General features: G+C 49.6%; 1 protein-coding gene across 1 annotated transcript in view; it reads left to right on the top strand.

The window, feature by feature from the left end:
- Positions 1 to 23,640, top strand: part of LOC135526713 (neuroligin-3-like) — a 304,073-nt gene that overhangs the window by 257,152 nt on the left and 23,281 nt on the right. Inside the window, exons 4-5 of the mRNA XM_064955310.1 lie at positions 13,642 to 13,907; positions 14,063 to 14,586. Of these exons, the coding sequence (XP_064811382.1) occupies positions 13,642 to 13,907; positions 14,063 to 14,586 (790 nt within the window). The remainder of the gene's footprint in view (positions 1 to 13,641; positions 13,908 to 14,062; positions 14,587 to 23,640) is intronic.

The following is a 23,640-nucleotide window of genomic DNA, read 5'->3' as shown; positions in this document are numbered from 1 at the left end:
ATGATTGTCATGAGTGACAAGGCGAGATCGATTCACCCACAATAACACCGTTATGGTCATTCCCCCTTCTCAGGACGACTGTAATAAACTAACGTGCTTCTGCTGTACGTGTGGATGTCATTGTAAATACGCATCCTGTTGTCCTTCTGCCTTCTCAGAAGGTGACGGCCACAATACACTATAACGGGCATCCATTTGTAATGCCATCCGCCCATGTGTCACTGCAGCGTAAAGATAATGATTGGAAGAACCAGGTTGTCTGATAGTGGGGGGGGGTTTCCTCTGCTGTGTGTTAGAGCTATGCAGAGGGAAGCGAGGCTCAGGCATGTGGGAAAGCCATCCCACTGAAACGTCATGGACTGATAATGGGATTAATAAGAGTTACCCTCCTACAGAGTGAAACAGCACGTTTCAATTTAGCCAGGAAGAAATGTTGGACTTTTCTTTTAACAGCGTGAATGTGAGTGCTAAGAAAACACATAGGCTAACCGGTGTAGGTAACAGTCAAGAGAACATTACTAGGTAGAATATATTGCAAACAAAACATTTGTGTATTGGCATTATCAAGCAATGGATGAAAATGATGCTGTTAAAAAGATGAACCCATTTCCTGTAAAACTCTCATTACGTACACCTCTGGGAAGAGGGAACGCAACACCCCGCGACAACTCAACTCCCCGTGGACTGACAGAGGGGCGGTAGGAGAGAGTAAGGATGACTAAAGGCAGCAAATTTACCGTTTACTAGGAATTTATTCCTTCACACGGTAAATTTGGGGAAAAGGGGCTGAACGGATCCAAAGCAAAGAAAGTAAATGTCAAAGCCCCCCCTCCTACCTACCCACTACTTACCTAAACTACCTACCCACTACCTACCCACTACCTACCCACTACCTACCCACTACCTACCCACTACCTACCCACTACCTACCTAAACTACCTACCCTCTCCTACCCTACCCACTCCTACCCTACCCACTACCTACCTAAACTACCTACCCACTACCTACCCACTACCTACCCACTACCTACCTACCCACTACCTACCCACTACCTACCCACTACCTACCTAACCTCTCCTACCTACCCACTACCTACCTAACCTACCCTCTCCTACCCACTACTTACCCACTACCTACCCACTACTTACCTAACCTCTCCTACCTACCCACTACCTACCTAAACTACCCTCTCCTACCTACCCACTACCTACCCACTACCTACCTACCCACTCCTACCCACTACCTACCCACTACCTACCCACTACCTACCCACTACCTACCTAACCTACCTACCCACTACCTACCTAAACTACCCTCTCCTACCTACCCACTACCTACCCACTACCTACCTACCCACTCCTACCCACTACCTACCCACTACCTACCCACTACCTACCCACTACCTACCTAACCTACCTACCCACTACCTACCTAAACTACCCTCTCCTACCTACCCACTACTTACCTAAACTACCTACCCACTACTTACCCACTACCTACCCACTACCTACCCACTACCTACCTAACCTACCTACCCACTACTTACCCACTACCTACCCACTACTTACCTAAACTACCCTCTCCTACCTACCCACTACTTACCTAAACTACCTACCCACTACTTACCCACTACCTACCCACTACCTACCCACTACCTACCTAAACTACCCTCTCCTACCTACCCACTACTTACCTAAACTACCTACCCACTACTTACCCACTACCTACCCACTACCTACCCACTACCTACCTAACCTACCTACCCACTACTTACCCACTACTTACCTAACCTACCTAACCTCTCCTACCTACCCACTACCTACCCACTACCTACCCACTACCTACCTAACCTACCTAACCTCTCCTACCTACCCACTACTTACCCACTACCTACCTAACCTACCTAACCTACCTACCCACTACTTACCCACTACCTACCCACTACCTACCCACTACTTACCTAACCTACCCCCCCCTCCTACCTACCCACTACCTACCCACTACCTACCCACTACTTACCTAACCTACCCCCCCCTCCTACCTACCCACTACCTACCTAACCTACCTACCTAACCTCTCCTACCCACTACTTACCTAACCTCTCCTACCCACTACCTACCTAACCTCTCCTACCCACTACTTACCTAACCTCTCCTACCCACTACCTACCTAACCTCTCCTACCCACTACTTACCTAACCTACCCCCCCCTCCTACCTACCCACTACCTACCTAACCTACCTACCTAACCTCTCCTACCCACTACTTACCCACTACCTACCTAACCTACCTACCCACTACTTACCTAACCTACCCCCCTCCTACCTACCCACTACCTACCTAACCTACCTACCCACTACTTACCTAACCTACCCCCTCCTACCTACCCACTACCTACCTAACCTACCCCCTCCTACCTACCCACTACCTACCCACTACCTACCTAACCTACCCCCTCCTACCTACCTAACCTACCTACCCACTACCTACCTAAACTACCCCCTCCTACCTACCCACTACTTACCCACTACCTACCTAACCTACCTACCTAACCTCTCCTACCCACTACTTACCCACTACCTACCTAACCTACCTACCCACTACTTACCCTCTACCTACCCACTACCTACCTAACCTCTCCTACCCACTACCTACCCACTACCTACCCACTACTTACCTAAACTACCCCCTCCTACCTAACCTACCTACCCACTACTTACCTAAACTACCCCTCCTACCTAACCTACCTACCCACTACCTACCTAAACTACCCCTCCTACCTAACCTACCTACCCACTACTTACCTAAACTACCCCCTCCTACCTAACCTACCTACCCACTACCTATCTAAACTACCCCTCCTACCTAACCTACCTACCCACTACCTACCTAAACTACCCCTCCTACCTAACCTACCTACCCACTACTTACCTAAACTACCTACCCACTACCTAACCTCTCCTACCCACTACCTACCCACTACCTACCCTCTCCTACCCACTACTTACCTAAACTACCCTCTCCTACCTTACCTACCCACTACTTACCTAACCTACCTTACCTGCCTACCCACTACTTACCTAACCTACCCTCTCCTACCTTACCTACCTACCCACTACTTACCTAACCTACCTACCCTCTCCAACCTTACCTACCCACTACTTACCTAACCTACCTACCCTCTCCAACCTTACCTACCCACTACTTACCTAACCTACCTACCTACCCTCTCCTACCCACTACTTACCTAACCTAACTACCTACCCTACCCTCTACTTACCTAACCTGCCCTCTCATACCTTAACTACATACCTAACCTACCTACCTTACCTACCCACTACTTACCTAACCTCTCCTACCTAACCTACCCACTACTTACCTAACCTACCCACCCTACCCTCTCCTACCCACTACTTACCTACCTACCCTACCCACTACTTACCTAACCTGCCCTCTCCCACCTTAACTACCTACCTAACCTACCTACTACTTACCTAACCTCTCCCATCTTACCTGCCTACCCACTACTTACCTGACCTACCCTCTCCTACCTTACCTACCCACTACTTACCTAACCTACCTACCTACCCTACCCACTACTTACCTAACCTACCCTCTCCTACCTTACCTGCCTACCCACTACTTACCTAACCTACCTACCTACCCTACCCACTACTTACCTAACCTACCTACCTAAACTCTCCTACCTTACCTGCCTACCCACAACTTACCTAACCTACCCTCTCCTATCTTAACTGCCTACCCACCCTACCCACTACTTACCTTACCTACCTACCCACTACTTACCTAACCTACCCTCTCCTACCTTACCTACCTTACCTACCCACTAATTACCTTACCTACCCTACCCACTACTTACCTAACCTACCCACTAATTACCTTACCTACCCTACCCACTACTTACCTAACCTACCCACTACTTACCCACTACCTACCCACTACCTACCTAACCTACCTAACCTCTCCTACCTACCCACTACTTACCCACTACCTACCCACTACCTACCTAACCTACCTAACCTACCTACCCACTACTTACCCACTACCTACCCACTACCTACCCACTACTTACCTAACCTACCCCCCCCTCCTACCTACCCACTACCTACCCACTACCTACCCACTACCTACCCACTACTTACCTAACCTACCCCCCCCTCCTACCTACCCACTACCTACCTAACCTACCTACCTAACCTCTCCTACCCACTACTTACCTAACCTCTCCTACCCACTACCTACCTAACCTCTCCTACCCACTACTTACCTAACCTCTCCTACCCACTACCTACCTAACCTCTCCTACCCACTACTTACCTAACCTACCCCCCTCCTACCTACCCACTACCTACCTAACCTACCTACCTAACCTCTCCTACCCACTACTTACCCACTACCTACCTAACCTACCTACCCACTACTTACCTAACCTACCCCCCCCCTCCTACCTACCCACTACCTACCTAACCTACCTACCCACTACTTACCTAACCTACCCCCCCCTCCTACCTACCCACTACCTACCTAACCTACCCCCTCCTACCTACCCACTACCTACCCACTACCTACCTAACCTACCCCCTCCTACCTACCTAACCTACCTACCCACTACCTACCTAAACTACCCCCTCCTACCTACCCACTACTTACCCACTACCTACCTAACCTACCTACCTAACCTCTCCTACCCACTACTTACCCACTACCTACCTAACCTACCTACCCACTACTTACCCTCTACCTACCCACTACCTACCTAACCTCTCCTACCCACTACTTACCCACTACCTACCCACTACCTACCCACTACCTACCCACTACCTACCCACTACTTACCTAAACTACCCCCTCCTACCTAACCTACCTACCCACTACTTACCTAAACTACCCCCTCCTACCTAACCTACCTACCCACTACCTACCTAAACTACCCCCTCCTACCTAACCTACCTACCCACTACTTACCTAAACTACCCCCTCCTACCTAACCTACCTACCCACTACCTATCTAAACTACCCCCTCCTACCTAACCTACCTACCCACTACCTACCTAAACTACCCCCTCCTACCTAACCTACCTACCCACTACTTACCTAAACTACCTACCCACTACCTAACCTCTCCTACCCACTACCTACCCACTACCTACCCTCTCCTACCCACTACTTACCTAAACTACCCTCTCCTACCTTACCTACCCACTACTTACCTAACCTACCTTACCTGCCTACCCACTACTTACCTAACCTACCCTCTCCTACCTTACCTACCTACCCACTACTTACCTAACCTACCTACCCTCTCCAACCTTACCTACCCACTACTTACCTAACCTACCTACCCTCTCCAACCTTACCTACCCACTACTTACCTAACCTACCTACCTACCCTCTCCTACCCACTACTTACCTAACCTAACTACCTACCCTACCCTCTACTTACCTAACCTGCCCTCTCATACCTTAACTACATACCTAACCTACCTACCTTACCTACCCACTACTTACCTAACCTCTCCTACCTAACCTACCCACTACTTACCTAACCTACCCACCCTACCCTCTCCTACCCACTACTTACCTACCTACCCTACCCACTACTTACCTAACCTGCCCTCTCCCACCTTAACTACCTACCTAACCTACCTACTACTTACCTAACCTCTCCCATCTTACCTGCCTACCCACTACTTACCTGACCTACCCTCTCCTACCTTACCTACCCACTACTTACCTAACCTACCTACCTACCCTACCCACTACTTACCTAACCTACCCTCTCCTACCTTACCTGCCTACCCACTACTTACCTAACCTACCTACCTACCCTACCCACTACTTACCTAACCTACCTACCTAAACTCTCCTACCTTACCTGCCTACCCACAACTTACCTAACCTACCCTCTCCTATCTTAACTGCCTACCCACCCTACCCACTACTTACCTTACCTACCTACCCACTACTTACCTAACCTACCCTCTCCTACCTTACCTACCTTACCTACCCACTAATTACCTTACCTACCCTACCCACTACTTACCTAACCTACCCACTAATTACCTTACCTACCCTACCCACTACTTACCTAACCTACCCACTACTTACCTAACCTACCCACTACTTACCTAACCTACCCTCTCCTACCTAACCTACCCACTATTTACCTAACCTGCCTACCCACTACTTACTTAACCTGCCTACCCACTACTTACCTAACCTACCCTCTCTTACCTTACCTGCCTACCCACTACTTACCTAACCTACCCTCTCCTGCCTTACCTGCCTACCCACTACTTACCTAACCTCTCCTACCTTAACTACCTAACTAGCAACAAATTATACCTCTGCGCAACACAGGCCATACCAAGACGCCCTTTCTCAGCAACACTAACCAAAACACAGGCCATACCAAGACGCCCTTTCTCAGCAACACTAACCAAAACACAGGCCATACCAAGACGCCCTTTCTCAGCAACACTAACCAAAACACAGGCCATACCAAGACGCCCTTTCTCAGCAACACTAACCAAAACACAGGCCATACCAAGACGCCCTTTCTCAGCAACACTAACCAAAACACAGGCCATACCAAGACGCCCTTTCTCAGCAACACTAACCAAAACACAGGCCATACCAAGACGCCCTTTCTCAGCAACACTAACCAAAACACAGGCCATACCAAGACGCCCTTTCTCAGCAACACTAACCAAAACACAGGCCATACCAAGACGCCCTTTCTCAGCAACACTAACCAAAACACAGGCCATACCAAGACGCCCTTTCTCAGCAACACTAACCAAAACACAGGCCATACCAAGACGCCCTTTCTCAGCAACACTAACCAAAACACAGGCCATACCAAGACGCCCTTTCTCAGCAACACTAACCAAAACACAGGCCATACCAAGACGCCCTTTCTCAGCAACACTAACCAAAACACAGGCCATACCAAGACGCCCTTTCTCAGCAACACTAACCAAAACACAGGCCATACCAAGACGCCCTTTCTCAGCAACACTAACCAAAACACAGGCCATACCAAGACGCCCTTTCTCAGCAACACTAACCAAAACACAGGCCATACCAAGACGCCCTTTCTCAGCAACACTAACCAAAACACAGGCCATACCAAGACGCCCTTTCTCAGCAACACTAACCAAAACACAGGCCATACCAAGACGCCCTTTCTCAGCAACACTAACCAAAACACAGGCCATACCAAGACGCCCTTTCTCAGCAACACTAACCAAAACACAGGCCATACCAAGACGCCCTTTCTCAGCAACACTAACCAAAACACAGGCCATACCAAGACGCCCTTTCTCAGCAACACTAACCAAAACACAGGCCATACCAAGACGCCCTTTCTCAGCAACACTAACCAAAACACAGGCCATACCAAGACGCCCTTTCTCAGCAACACTAACCAAAACACAGGCCATACCAAGACGCCCTTTCTCAGCAACACTAACCAAAACACAGGCCATACCAAGACGCCCTTTCTCAGCAACACTAACCAAAACACAGGCCATACCAAGACGCCCTTTCTCAGCAACACTAACCAAAACACAGGCCATACCAAGACGCCCTTTCTCAGCAACACTAACCAAAACACAGGCCATACCAAGACGCCCTTTCTCAGCAACACTAACCAAAACACAGGCCATACCAAGACGCCCTTTCTCAGCAACACTAACCAAAACACAGGCCATACCAAGACGCCCTTTCTCAGCAACACTAACCAAAACACAGGTGTCACGGTTTTCTTCCTGGGAAGGAGAGGCGGACCAAAAGGCAGCGTGTTTATACATGAACAAAATAATAAATGTGAAAACCAAAACAGTCCGAACTGGTGCATAAAACACAAAGACAGGAAACAACCACCAACAAAACCCAACACAAAACAGGCTACCTAAATATGGTTCCCAATCAGAGACAATGACTAACACCTGCCTCTGATTGAGAACCATATCAGGCCCAAACACAGAAACAGACAAACTAGACATCCAACATAGAATGCCCACTCAGATCACACCCTGACCAAACAAAACATACAAAGCAAACTATGGTCAGGGTGTGACAACAGGCCATACCAAGACGCGCTCTCTCAGCAACACTAACCAAAACACGGGCCATACCAAGACGAGCTCTCTCAGCAACACTAACCAAAACACAGGCCATACCAAGAAGCTCTCTCAGCAACACTAACCAACACACAGGCCATACCAAGACGCTCTCTCTCAGCAACACTAACCAACACACAGGCCATACCAAGACGAGCTCTCTCAGAAACACTAACCAAAACACAGGCCATACCAAGAAGCTCTCTCAGCAACACTAACTAACACACAGGCCATACCAAGACACGCTCTCTCAGCAACACTAACCAACACACAGACCATCCCAAGATGCCCTCTCTCAGCAACACTAACCAACACACAGGCCATACCAAGAAGCTCTCTCTCAGCAACACTAACCAACACACAGGCCATACCAAGAAGCTCTCTCTCAGCAACACTAACCAACATATTAATCATCTCCTCTGACAAAGGAACACAGGCTTTTCTAGCTTCAGAAGGAGTTGGTAATTGAAGAGAGCTGTTTCTGACGAGAGGACGTGGTCAGCTCCAATTATCAATTGGGCTGACCAATAAGCTGCTTGGGCAGAACTTCAGGAAGCCATTTCCTGAAACACACACTCACAAATACACAAACCACAACACAGAAAGTGGGGAACGTAACGTCTTCTATGGAGAGTGCACTGTATTGTGATTGTCGCCATCTTGCTTTCTGTTAGAGCATCTATCATCCTCTACATCCTCCATTGAGGATCGTTTATTTTCTAAAGATCAATCAATTCCTCCTCCTATCATCATGTTTACCGTCCCTCGAACACAAACATGTTATTATCTAGATAGTTATTATGTTATTTCAGAGTGGTCAATATTCCTTCCTCATTCCCATGATCATCTCCTCTGGGTGTTACATGATATGCTTGTTTGTGTGTGTGTGTGTGTGTGTGTGTGTGTGTGTGTGTGTGTGTGTGTGTGTGTGTGTGTGTGTGTGTGTGTGTGTGTGTGTGTGTGTGTGTGTGTGTGTGTGTGTGTGTGTGTGTGTGTGTGTGTGTGTGTGTGTGTGCGTGCGTGTGTGTGCATGTGTGTGTGTGCGTGCGTGTGTGTGCGTGCGTGTGTGTGCGTGCGAGGCACTGTGTTGTTTAAAGTATGTAATTCATTGCATCTGTAATAAAAGCTCTTTGCATTTCACATTCATGGTCTTCAATAAGACAGACATCTTCATCAAGATGAGAGCTGACCTGAGGACACACACACACACACACACGCACACTCACACGCACGCACACACACGCACGCACACGCGCACGCACACACGCACGCACACACACACACGCACACAACGCGCACACGCGCACACACACACACACACACACACGCACGCACGCACACACACGCACGCGCACGCACACACGCACGCACGCACACACACACACGCACACACACACACACACACGCACACAACGCGCACACGCGCACACACACACACGCACACACACACACGCACACACACACACACACACGCACACAACGCGCACACGCACACACACACACACACACACAGCAGGCTCAGTCTTTAATGTAGAGAAGTTTCATTAAAGGGGAACGGCTCCTCAGATGCTTTTAGCCTGATTACTTACAGGAAGAGAAAGAACAGAACAAACGAATGGAACAAATGACCTTCACCGACCGCCTCCACCGATTGCCATTCCCCCACGCGCGCGCACACACACATAGACACACACAGACGCATACTCACGCACACACAGACACACTGGAGTCCAGTCAAATCCTTGACCATTTAATATTTTGCCGGCACGCTGCTAAAGTCATCTCTCATTTGACATCAAAAAAGGCACATCTGCATGTTCAATTAGAAAATGGCCTACGCCAGACAGATAATAACACAGCAGATTGGCTAATGCCCTTCCTTCACATCTCCTGCAGCCACTCACTGTTTGAAGACTGGGGAAAAGAGGACGAAGGAGAGAGAGAGAAGGGAGAGAGAGAGAGAGGGATGGGGATGGAGTGTGAGAAAGAGGGAGAGAGAGAGAGAAATTGAAAAGAGAGATTGAAGAGAAAGTGAGAGAGGTGTTCCTCTAGGGACCCAACTGTTGAATCATCAGTTAATAGACTGGTCAGAAATTACTCTCCTGCAGAGAGAGAGAGACAGAGAGAGAGAGAGAGAGAGAGAGAGAGAGAGAGAGAGAGAGAGAATGTGAGAGAGAGAGAGAGCAAGAGAGAGAGAGAGAGAGAGACTGTTTTAATGACCAACCAGTCTATTCCTCTCCTTCCACAGTCTCAGAACAGTACCATTCCCTACTGCCTGGCCAGCAAGACAGCCATCTTATTAATAGCACCACACATACAGAACTGAACTGTAGAGCGGAGAGTTGAAACTAAAAAAGAGTCTCCCAGCTCCAGTCACCTGCTTTTATTGTCTGTTGAAGGAAGGGAGAGATAGTACAGTCGTGGCCTAAGGTTTTGACTTGCAAAGTCCCTCTTTGCCGTGCAAATGAACTGAATCCCCAAAAAACATTTCCACTGCATTTCAACCCTGCCACAAAAAGACCAGCTGACATCATAACAGTGATTCTCTCGTTGACACAGGTGTGAGTGTTGACGAGGACAAGGCTGGAGATCACTCTGTCATAATGATTGAGTTCGAATAACAAACTGGAAGCTTCAAAAGGAGGGTGGTGCTTGGAATCATTGTTCTTCCTCTGTCAACCATGGTTACCTGCAAGGAAACACGTGCTGTCATCATTGCTTTGCACAAAAAGGGCTTCACAGGCAAGGAAATTGCTGCCATTAAGATTGCACCTAAATCAACCATTATTCGGATCATCAAGAACTTCAAGGAGAGCGGTTCAATTTTTGCCAAGAAGACTCAGGGCACCCTAGAAAGTCCAGCAAGAGCCAGGACCATCTCCTAAAGTTGATTCAGCTGCGGGATCGGGGCACCACCAGTACAGAGCTTGCTCAGGAACGGAACGGCAGCAGGCAGGTGTGTGTATCTGCACGCGCAGTGAGGCAAAGACTTTTGGAGGATGGCCTGATGTCAAGAAGGGCAGCAGGAAGGGCAGCTCTCCAGGAAAAACATCAGGGACAGACTGATATTCAGCAAAAGGTACAGGGATTGGACTGCTGAGGACTGGGGTAAAGTAATTTTCTCTGATGAATCCCCTTTCTGATTGTTTGGGGCATCTGGAAAAAAGCTTGTCCGGAGAAGACAAGGTGAGCGCGACCATCAGTCCTGTGTCATGCCAACAGTAAAGCATCCTGAGACCATTCATGTGTGGGGTTGCTTCTCAGCCAAGGGAGTGGGCTCACTCACAATTTTGCCTAAGAACACAGCCATGAATAAAGAATGGTACCAACACATCCTCCGAGAGCAACTTTTCCCAACCATCCAGGAACAGTTTGATGGCGAACATGGCCAGGAAACTCCCCAGACCTTAATCCCATTGAGAACTTGTGGCCAATCCTCAAGAGGCGGGTGGACAAACAAAAACCCACAAATTCTGACAAACTCCAAGCATTGATTATGTACGAATGGGCTGCCATCAGTCAGGATGTGGCCCAGAAGTTATTTGACAGCATGCCAGGGCGGATTGCAGAGGTCTTGAAAAAGAAGGGTCAACACTGCAAATATTGACTCTTTGCATCAACTTCATGTAATTGTCAATAAAAGCCTTTGACACTTATGAAATGCTTGTAATTATACTTCAGTATTCCATAGTGACATCTGACAAAAATATCTAAAGACACTGAGGCAGCAGACTCTGAAAATTGATATTTGTGTCATTCTCAAAACTTTTCGCCACGACTGTACAGTTGAAGTTGGAAGTTTACATACACTTAGGTTGGAGTCATTAAAACACATTTTTCAACCACTCCACAAATTTCTTGTTAACAAACTATAGTTTTGGCAAGTGGGTTAGGACATCTACCCACGGGGAATGTGAAGAAAGAAATAAAAGCTGAAATAAATCATTCTCTCTACTATTATTCTGACATTTCACATTCTTCAAATAAAGTGGTGACGTCACGACAGATTTCCTCCTCTTCCTCTGAAGGATCGGACCAATATGCAGCGTGGTAGGTGTCCATGTTATTTAATAAGAAAACTCAACATGAACACAAGTACAAAAGAACACCGTGAACTGGCAACCAAACAGTCCCGTGTGGCACAGACACAGGAAACAATCACCAAACAAAATACACAAAGAACATTGCTGCCTAAATATGGTTCCCAATCAGAGACAATGATAAACACCTGCCTCTAATTGAGAACCAATCTAGGCAACCATAAACATACAAAACCCCAAGACCAGCCAAAACACATAAATCCCCCATGTCACACCCTGACCTAACCAAAATAATTAAGAAAACAAAAATTACTAAGGCCAGGGCGTGACAGGTGATCCTAACTGACCTAAAAACAGACCTGACCTAAACTTCCGACTTCAACTGTACACACACACACCTACACACACACCTACACATGCACACGCACACATACATCATACACACATAGACATACCGCACACACACACACACACACACACACACACACACACACACACACACACACACACACACACACACACACACACACACACACACACACACACAGAGCTAGACAGATTATTTGTAGCACTCCAGCCACAGCTCACTGTCGTGGTTAGTGATCGTTACTTTAAGGCGTGTTGGTGTCGATGTGTCGATGTGATTCTGGAGGAGGTGGGCACCTGAGTTGGCAGACTGAGGTATTATGTGAGAAATATGAAAAGTGAAATTGTTATTACTGATGACTTCTAAGGTAGGTAGTTGTGTGGAAAGACTCAGCGAAGGTCACGGGTCAAGAAAATATAACTATAACCAATAAACTGGGGGGGGTTGACTTGTGTAACCTCCACATTTCCTGTAACGCTGGATAAAACTCAAAACAGAGGAACAGCTCAGCATCTACGTTATTATTCAGGGATGTTTGACAGCCATCAAATTATTACTGTGTATGTGAGTCCAGTTTCCTGAGGTGTATAGATGTCCTGTCTAGCAGCTGGTTCTGACAGACACACATACGGATTCCCAAGTTATACCCTGGTCCCTATATAGTACTCTACTTTTGATCAGGGTCCATAGCTCTTTTAATTGGGAATAGGGTGCCATTCGGGTGCCATTCGGGTATCCCCCTGCCAGTAGAGCAGATTACTAGGTTATAGAGATGAATGTTTCTGTCACACACACACACACACACACACACATCTCGGTCTGTCATCTCGGTCTGTCTGTCTGTCTGTCTGTCTGTCTGTCTGTCCTCTCGTTACTACACATATGACACTGAGATGTTTTATCTATCTGGGTCGACAGGAAGGATTCATGAGCTCATTATCTGTTTATATGTTTCCGTATAGGTGCCACTTCTGAATGTATTCTGTATGTCTCCAGCTCCATTCTTCTCCAGTTTCTTTCATAGCGTACAGAGAAAATAACCACTGCTCTCTCTCTCTCTCTCTCTCTCTCTCTCATCCTCTCTCCAGGTCTGTTCCACCGTGCCATCATCCAGAGTGGCTCTGCCCTGTCCAGCTGGGCGGTCAACTACCAGCCTGTGAAATACACCCGTCTGCTGTCTGAGAAGGTGGGCTGTAACGTTCTGGATACGCTGGACATGGTGGACTGTCTGAGGAAGAAGAGTGCCAGGGAGCTGGTTGAGCAGGACATCCAGCCAGCACGGTACCATGTGGCCTTCGGACCGGTTATAGACGGAGACGTCATACCTGATGATCCAGAGATCCTCATGGAGCAGGTGGGAGACCTCTGGGATAGTTTTGTTCGTTTTGTTTGTTTCTTATTTGACTTTGTTTATGAAATAACATACACACACAAACATGCCCATAATGGTAATTAAGTCAACAGTCAAAGAAAAGAATGCATTTTCAACACGTTGTTATTTCCACACAGGGAGAGTTCCTGAATTATGACATCATGCTGGGAATCAACCAGGGGGAGGGGCTTCGCTTCGTTGACAACGTGGTGGACTCAGAGGACGGCATCTCCGGCAACGACTTTGACTTCTCAGTGTCGGACTTCGTTGACAGCCTCTACGGTTACCCAGAAGGCAAAGACACTCTGAGAGAAACCATCAAGTTTATGTACACGGACTGGGCGGACCGCGAAAACCCCGAGACACGACGCAAGACGCTGGTCGCCCTGTTCACCGACCACCAGTGGGTGGAGCCGTCGGTGGTGACTGCGGACCTCCACGCCCGTTATGGCTCGCCGACGTACTTCTACGCCTTCTACCACCACTGTCAGAGTCTGATGAAGCCGGCCTGGTCGGACGCAGCCCACGGGGACGAGGTTCCCTACGTGTTCGGGATCCCCATGATCGGACCTACAGACCTGTTCCCCTGTAACTTCTCCAAGAACGACATCATGCTCAGCGCCGTGGTGATGACATACTGGACCAACTTCGCCAAGACCGGGTAAAGTTGTCCTACTTTAGTACTTTAACATCTTAACCTACGGGGTCTGGACCGCTTCTGGTTTTCTGTTCTACTTGATAATTAATGGCATTTACCTGGTGTCCCAGGTCTAAGTCCCTGATTAGAGGGGAATCATCCACCAGGTGTCCCAGGTCTAAGTCAGTCCCTGTTTAGAGGGGAATCATCCACCTGGTGTCCCATGTCTAAATCAGTCCTTGAATAGAGGGGAGTCATCCACCTGGTGTCCCAGGTCTAAATCAGTCCCTGGTTAGAGGGGAATCATCCACCTGGTGTCCCAGGTCCAAATCAGTCCCTGATTAGAGGGGAGTCATCCACCTGGTGTCCCAGGTCTAAATCAGTCCCTGGTTAGAGGGGAGTCATCCACCTGGTGTCCCAGGTCTAAATCAGTCTCTGGTTAGAGGGGTATCATCTACCTGGTGTCCCATGTCTAAATCAGTCCTTGAATAGAGGGGAATCATCCACCTGGTGTCCCAGGTCTAAATCAGTCCCTGAATAGAGGGGAATCATCCACCTGGTGTCCCAGGTCTAAATCAGTCCCTGAATAGAGGGGAGTCATCTACCTGGTGTCCCAGGTCTAAATCAGTCCTTGAATAGAGGGGAATCATCCACCTGGTGTCCCAGGTCTAAATCAGTCCCTGAATAGAGGGGAATCATCCACCTGGTGTCCCAGGTCTAAATCAGTCCCTGAATAGAGGGGAATCATCCACCTGGTGTCCCAGGTCTAAATCAGTCCCTGAATAGAGGGGAAGAATATAAAAAGAAGCGGAACTAGTTTGAGATCAGATTAGAAATAGAGGGTTCTATATAATCAACAAACTTCTGCCTCTGTTCAGTATTATGTCACGCTGACTCTATCAGAGTCGTTAATATGGCCACCATGTAGGAGGTGTCGCTGAAGGAGGTAGAACGAGGGAAGGTGTTATTCAACAGAGACGTGTTTGGCAGGGCCAGGCTGGATCTCCCACTAGAAAGCTGACAAGCTGAAGATTGAAAGTACAATGTGTGTGTCTTTCAGTGTGAGAACCTACCTCCCTGTCTGTGGTGTCTGGGATGTCTGGGGTGTCTGGGGTGTCTGGGGTGTCTGTGGTGTCTGGGGTGTCTGGGGTATCTGGGGTGTCTGGGGTGTCTGGGGTGTCTGTGGTGTCTGGGGTGTCTGGGGTGTCTGGGGTGTCTGTGGTGTCTGGGGTGTCTGAGGTGTCTGCGGTATCTGGGGTGTCTGGGATGTCTGGGATGTCTGTGGTGTCTGGGGTGTCTGTGGTGTCTGGGATGTCTGGGATGTCTGGGATGTCTGGGGTATCTGGGGTGTCTGGGGTATCTGGGGTGTCTGGGGTGTCTGGGGTGTCTGGGATGTCTGTGTTGTCTGGGGTGTCTGGGGTGTCTGGGATGTCTGGGGTGTCTGGGGTGTCTGGGGTATCTGGGGTGTCTGGGATGTCTGGGGTGTCTGGGGTGTCTGGGATGTCTGGGGTGTCTGGGATGTCTGGGATGTCTGTGTTGTCTGGGGTGTCTGGGGTGTCTGGGATGTCTGGGGTGTCTGGGGTGTCTGGGATGTCTGGGGTGTCTGGGATGTCTGGGGTGTCTGGGGTGTCTGTGGTGTCTGGGGTGTCTGGGGTGTCTGGGATGTCTGGGGTGTCTGGGGTGTCTGGGGTATCTGGGGTGTCTGGGGTGTCTGGGGTGTCTGTGGTGTCTGGGGTGTCTGGGATGTCTGGGGTGTCTGGGATGTCTGGGATGTCTGGGGTGTCTGGGATGTCTGGGGTGTCTGGGGTGTCTGTGGTGTCTGGGATGTCTGTGGTGTCTGGGGTGTCTGGGGTGTCTGGGGTGTCTGTGGTGTCTGGGATGTCTGTGGTGTCTGGGGTGTCTGGGGTGTCTGGGATGTCTGGGGTGTCTGGGGTGTCTGGGGTGTCTGGGGTGTCTGGGATGTCTGGGGTGTCTGGGGTGTCTGTGGTGTCTGGGATGTCTGTGGTGTCTGGGGTGTCTGGGGTGTCTGGGATGTCTGGGGTGTCTGGGGTGTCTGGGGTGTCTGGGATGTCTATACACACACACACATATATCACACGGCGGTATTTATCCTCTACTCCTCTCCACTCAGTCAGTCGAGAAGCTCTGCCCCTACTGGTAGTCAGTTGTGATATCTGAAATTGAGTTGACAATGCCCATTACCAGATACATATTGATCTGGAGGACGGATGGGTGGACGGGCTGTATTCATCCAATGCTTCCTGGTATTTACCAGTCTCTCTGCTCTGCTCTACTCTCTCCTCTTCTCTCCTCTCCTCTGTTCTCCTCTGCTCTGCTTTGCTCTCCTCTTCTCTCCTCTCCTCTCTGCTCTCCTCTCTGCTCTCTGCTCTCTCCTCTCTGCTCTCTCCTCTCTGCTCTCTGCTCTCCTCTCTCCTCTCTCCTCTCTCCTCTCTGCTCTGTGCTCTGCTCTCTCCTCTCTTCTCCTCTCTCTGCTCTGCTCTCCTCTCTCCTCTCTGCTCTCTGCTCTCCAATCTGCTCTCCTATCTGCTCTCCTCTCTCCTCTCTGCTCTCTGCTCTCTCCTCTCTCCTCTCTCCTCTCTGCTCTCTGCTCTCCTCTCTCCTCTCTGCTCTCTGCTCTCTCCTCTCTCCTCTCTCCTCTCTGCTCTCTGCTCTCTCCTCTCTCCTCTCTCCTCTCTCCTCTCTGCTCTCAGCTCTCTGCTCTCCTCTCCTCTCTGCTCTCTGCTCTCTCATCTCTCCTCTCTGCTCTCCTCTCGACTCTCCTCTCTCCTCTCTCCTCTCCTCTCTCTGCTCTCTGCTCTCTGCTCTCTCCTCTCGACTTTCTACAGTGATGTACTGGTCCGTCCGTGTGGATGTGTGCATGTGTGCGTTCATGCAGACGTCTTGTTGTGTGTGTCTGTGTCTGTGTGTGTTCATGTGTGTGTGTCAGGCATTGACCCACTGGGCATGGTGATCTGTCTCTGAGGAGAACAGGGTCTGAACTGACTAACAGACATGATGATCTGTCTCTGAGGAGAACAGGGTCTGAACTGACTAACACACATGGTGATCTGTCTCTGAGGAGAACAGGGTCTGAACTGACTAACAGACATGATGATCTGTCTCTGAGGAGAACAGGGTCTGAACTGACTAACAGGCATGGTGATCTGTCTCTGAGGAGAACAGGGTCTGAACTGACTAACAGACATGATGATCTGTCTCTGAGGAGAACAGGGTCTGAACTGACTAACAGGCATGGTGATCTGTCTCTGAGGAGAACAGGGTCTGAACTGACTAACAGACATGATGATCTGTCTCTGAGGAGAACAGGGTCTGAACTGACTAACACACATGATGATCTGTCTCTGAGGAGAACAGGGTCTGAACTGACTAACAGGCATGGTGATCTGTCTCTGAGGAGAACAGGGTCTGAACTGACTAACACACATGGTGATCTGTCTCTGAGGAGAACAGGGTCTGAACTGACTAACACACATGGTGATCTGTCTCTGAGGAGAACAGGGTCTGAACTGACTAACACACATGATGATCTGTCTCTGAGGAGAACAGGGTCTGAACTGACTAACACACATGGTGATCTGTCTCTGAGGAGAACAGCTGTAGACACTCCAGATGGACTCTGCTGCTTCTCAAAGATCCTGAAAGTTCTCTGACTACAGCTGTTACTGACCCTCTGACTACAGACTGTTACTGACCCTCTGACTACAGACTGTTACTGACCCTCTGACTACACAGCTGTTACTGACCCTCTGACTACACAGCTGTTACTGACCCTCTGACTACAGACTGTTACTGACCCTCTGACTACACAGCTGTTACTGACCCTCTGACTACAGACTGTTACTGACCCTCTGACTACACAGCTGTTACTGACCCTCTGACTACAGACTGTTACTGACCCTCTGACTACAGACTGTTACTAACCCTCTGACTACACAGCTGTTACTGACCCTCTGACTACAGGCTGTTACTGACCCTCTGACTACAGACTGTTACTGACCCTCTGACTACACAGCTGTTACTGACCCTCTGACTACAGACTGTTACTGACCCTCTGACTACAGACTGTTACTGACCCTCTGACTACACAGCTGTTACTGACCCTCTGACTACAGACTATTACTGACCCTCTGACTACAGACTGTTACTGACCCTCTGACTACACAGCTGTTACTGACCCTCTGACTACAGACTGTTACTGACCCTCTGACTACACAGCTGTTACTGACCCTCTGACTACAGACTGTTACTGAACCTCTGACTACAGACTGTTACTGACCCTCTGACTACACAGCTGTTACTGACCCTCTGACTACAGGCTGTTACTGACCCTCTGACTACAGACTGTTACTGACCCTCTGACTACAGACTGTTACTGAACCTCTGACTACAGACTGTTACTGACCCTCTGACTACAGACTGTTACTGACCCTCTGACTACAGACTGTTACTGACCCTCTGACTACAGACTGTTATTGACCCTCTGACTACAGACTGTTATTGACCCTCTGACTACAGACTGTTACTGACCCTCTGACTACAGACTGTTACTGACCCTCTGACTACAGGCTGTTACTGACCCTCTGACTACAGACTGTTACTAACCCTCTGACTACAGACTGTTACTGACCCTCTGACTACAGACTGTTACTGACCCTCTGACTACAGACTGTTACTGACCCTCTGACTACACAGCTGTTACTGACCCTCTGACTACACAGCTGTTACTGACCCTCTGACTACAGACTGTTACTGACCCTCTGACTACACAGCTGTTACTGACCCTCTGACTACAGACTGTTACTGACCCTCTGACTACACAGCTGTTACTGACCCTCTGACTACACAGCTGTTACTGACCCTCTGACTACAGACTGTTACTGACCCTCTGACTACACAGCTGTTACTGACCCTCTGACTACAGACTGTTACTGACCCTCTGACTACAGACTGTTACTGACCCTCTGACTACAGACTGTTACTGACCCTCTGACTACAGACTGTTACTGACCCTCTGACTACACAGCTGTTACTGACCCTCTGACTACACAGCTGTTACTGACCCTCTGACTACACAGCTGTTACTGACCCTCTGACTACAGACTGTTACTGACCCTCTGACTACAGACTGTTACTGACCCTCTGACTACAGACTGTTACTGACCCTCTGACTACAGACTGTTACTGAGCCTCTGACTACAGACTGTTACTGACCCTCTGACTACAGACTGTTACTGACCCTCTGACTACAGACTGTTACTGACCCTCTGACTACAGACTGTTACTGACCCTCTGACTACAGAATGTTACTGACCCTCTGACTACACAGCTGTTACTGACCCTCTGACTACAGGCTGTTACTGACCCTCTGACTACAGACTGTTACTGACCCTCTGACTACAGACTGTTACTGACCCTCTGACTACAGACTGTTACTGACCCTCTGACTACACAGCTGTTACTGACCCTCTGACTACACAGCTGTTACTGACCCTCTGACTACAGACTGTTACTGACCCTCTGACTACACAGCTGTTACTGACCCTCTGACTACAGACTGTTACTGACCCTCTGACTACAGAATGTTACTGACCCTCTGACTACAGGCTGTTACTGACCCTCTGACTACAGACTGTTATTGACCCTCTGACTACAGACTGTTACTGACCCTCTGACTACAGACTGTTACTAACCCTCTGACTACAGACTGTTACTGACCCTCTGACTACACAGCTGTTACTGACCCTCTGACTACAGACTGTTACTGACCCTCTGACTACAGACTGTTACTGACCCTCTGACTACAGACTGTTACTGACCCTCTGACTACAGACTGTTACTGACCCTCTGACTACACAGCTGTTACTGACCCTCTGACTACAGACTGTTACTGACCCTCTGACTACACAGCTGTTACTGACCCTCTGACTACAGACTGTTACTGACCCTCTGACTACAGACTGTTACTGACCCTCTGACTACAGACTGTTACTGACCCTCTGACTACAGACTGTTACTGACCCTCTGACTACAGACTGTTACTGACCCTCTGACTACACAGCTGTTACTGACCCTCTGACTACAGACTGTTATTGACCCTCTGACTACACAGCTGTTACTGACCCTCTGACTACAGGCTGTTACTGACCCTCTGACTACAGACTCTGACTGACTCAATTAAATGTATTGACATGACGTAACGTACATATTGCCAAAGCTTACTTTGGATATTTACAATATTAAAATAATAAGAATCATAATTGCAAACAAGGCAACAGTAGCATCAATAACCAAGGTTCAGGTATGGCCCAGGTCAGGTATGGCCCAGGTCAGGTATGACCCAGGCCAGGTATGGCCCAGGTCAGGTATGACCCAGGTCAGGTATGGCCCAGGTCAAGTATGGCCCAGGTCAGGTATGGCCCAGGTCAGGTATGGCCCAGGTCAGGTATGACCCAGGTCAGGTATGGCCCAGGTCAGGTATGGTCCAGGTCAGGTATGGCCCAGGTCAGGTATGGTCCAGGTCAGGTATGGCCCAGGTCAGGTATGGTCCAGGTCAGGTATGACCCAGGTCAGGTATGGCCCAGGTCAGGTATGGTCCAGGTCAGGTATGACCCAGGTCAGGTATGGCCCAGGTCAGGTATGACCCAGGCCAGGTATGGCCCAGGTCAGGTATGACCCAGGTCAGGTATGGCCCAGGTGCAGACAGTGTTGAATAAACTGAAGTGTTTTCTTTAAACAGGGGCAGACAAATGACAGGTCAGGGCAGACAAAGGACAGGTCAGGGCAGACAAAGGACAGGTCAGGGCAGACAAACGACAGGTCAGGGCAGACAAACGACAGGTCAGGGCAGACAAAGGACAGGTCAGGGCAGACAAAGGACAGGTCAGGGCAGACAAACGACAGGTCAGGGCAGACAAACGACAGGTCAGGGCAGACAAACGACAGGTCAGGGCAGACAAACGACAGGTCAGGGCAGACAAAGGACAGGTCAGGGCAGACAAAGGACAGGTCAGGGCAGACAAGGGTCAATAATCCAGAGAGGCACCGGAACAGCAGGCTCAGGGTCAAGGTCAGTCTCAGGGTCAGGCTCAGGGTCAGGCTCAGGGTCAGGGTCAGGCTCAGGGTCAGGGTCAGTCTCAGGGTCAGGCTCAGGCTCAGGGTCAGGGTCAGGCTCAGGGTCAGGGTCAGGGTCAGGCTCAGGCTCAGGGTCAGGCTCAGGGTCAGGGTCAGGCTCAGGGTCAGGATCAGGGTCAGGCTCAGGGTCAGGGTCAGGGTCAGGCTCAGGGTCAGGGTCAGGCTCAGGGTCAGGCTCAGGGTCAGGGTCAGGGTCAGGGTCAGGCTCAGGCTCAGGGTCAGGCTCAGGGTCAGGCTCAGGCTCAGGGTCAGGCTCAGGGTCAGGGTCAGGGTCAGGCTCAGGGTCAGGCTCAGGGTCAGGCTCAGGGTCAGGCTCAGGGTCAGGGTCAGGGTCAGGGTCAGGCTCAGGGTCAGGCTCAGGTCAGACAGAGGTCGGTAATGGGGCAGTGGGGCAACGGTACAGGACGTCAGGCAGGCTCAGGGTCAGGCTCATGGTCAGGGTCAGGGTCAGGCTCAGGGTCAGGCTCAGGGTCAGGTCAGACAGAGGTCGGTAATCCAGAGTAGTGGGGCAAAGGTACAGGATGACAGGCTCAGGGTCAGGGTCAGGCTCAGGGTCAGGGTCAGGGTCAGGGTCAGTCTCAGGGTCAGGCTCAGGGTCAGGGTCAGTCTCAGGGTCAGGCTCAGGGTCAGGCTCAGGGTCAGGGTCAGGCTCAGGGTCAGGGTCAGGGTCAGTCTCAGGGTCAGGCTCAGGGTCAGGGTCAGGGTCAGGCTCAGGGTCAGGGTCAGGCTCAGGGTCAGGCTCAGGGTCAGTCTCAGGGTCAGGCTCAGGGTCAGGGTCAGGGTCAGGCTCAGGGTCAGGGTCAGGGTCAGGCTCAGGGTCAGGGTCAGGCTCAGGTCAGACAGAGGTCGGTAATGGGGCAGTGGGGCAACGGTACAGGACGTCAGGCAGGCTCAGGGTCAGGTCAGACAGAGGTCGGTAATCCTGAGTAGTTGGGCAAAGGTACAGGATGACAGGCTCAGGGTCAGGGTCAGGTTAGGGGCATGATAATGGTCAGGGTCAGGTTAGGGTCATGGTAATGGTAATGATCAAACGAACAAAGGGAACTGGCAACAGACAAACAGAAAATGCAGGTATAAATACCCAGGGGATAATGGGGAAGATTGGCGACACCTGGAGGGGGGTGGAGACAAGCACAAGGACAGGTGAAACAGATCAGCGTGTGACACATACATTGAACAATAACAATAAGCATAGAGGACATGTGCAGGTTGGTTGGTCTGTCAGACACTGTCCCTCCTCTTATGACAGGCAGCAATGTAGTGCTCTGCCAACCCACAGCTCTCTGCGTCCTCCCCCAACAGGACGGGCAGCCTAATCTCATCAGAGGTCTTTCAAACCTTGAATAAGGGATTCAAATTTGGGGAAATGACACTAATTGTTTTATATTTTTTACATTTTGTCAGGAAATGCAGCTCTGTCTCAGGTTCTGCTGTTGTACAGTGGTTTCACAGCCTTTCCTCTACAGGGAGCCAGGTTTTCCTGTGTCTACCCTTTTCAGTGGCAAGGCTTTGCTCACTGAGCCTGTACTTTGTCAAGGTTTTTCTAAGGTTTTGATCAGTAACCATGGTGAAATAGTTTGTCACGGTGTTCTGTCAATTTAGTGCCAGAAAGCACTGCATTTGGCTTTGTGTTTGTGTTTCCCAATAAGTCATGTAGTTTTGTTTTGACTGTGTTGTCATTTGTTTTAGTCTGATTGATTTGATGTTCTGGTCCTGAGGCTTCAGTGTGTTAGTCGAACAGGTTAGTGAACTCAGGACCAGCTGGATGAGGGGACTGAGGTTTCAGTGTGTTAGTAGAACAGGTTAGTGAACTCAGCCCCAGGACCAGCTGGATGAGGGGACTGAGGTTTCAGTGTGTTAGTAGAACAGGTTAGTGAACTCAGCCCCAGGACCAGCTGGATGAGAGTCCTGAGGTTTCAGTGTGTT

Source organism: Oncorhynchus masou, chromosome 32 (genome assembly GCF_036934945.1).
Source record: "Oncorhynchus masou masou isolate Uvic2021 chromosome 32, UVic_Omas_1.1, whole genome shotgun sequence".
Lineage (NCBI taxonomy): Eukaryota > Metazoa > Chordata > Actinopteri > Salmoniformes > Salmonidae > Oncorhynchus > Oncorhynchus masou.
The sequence above is the reverse complement of the archived record's forward strand: the minus strand, read 5'-3'. Positions and strand labels throughout refer to the sequence as shown.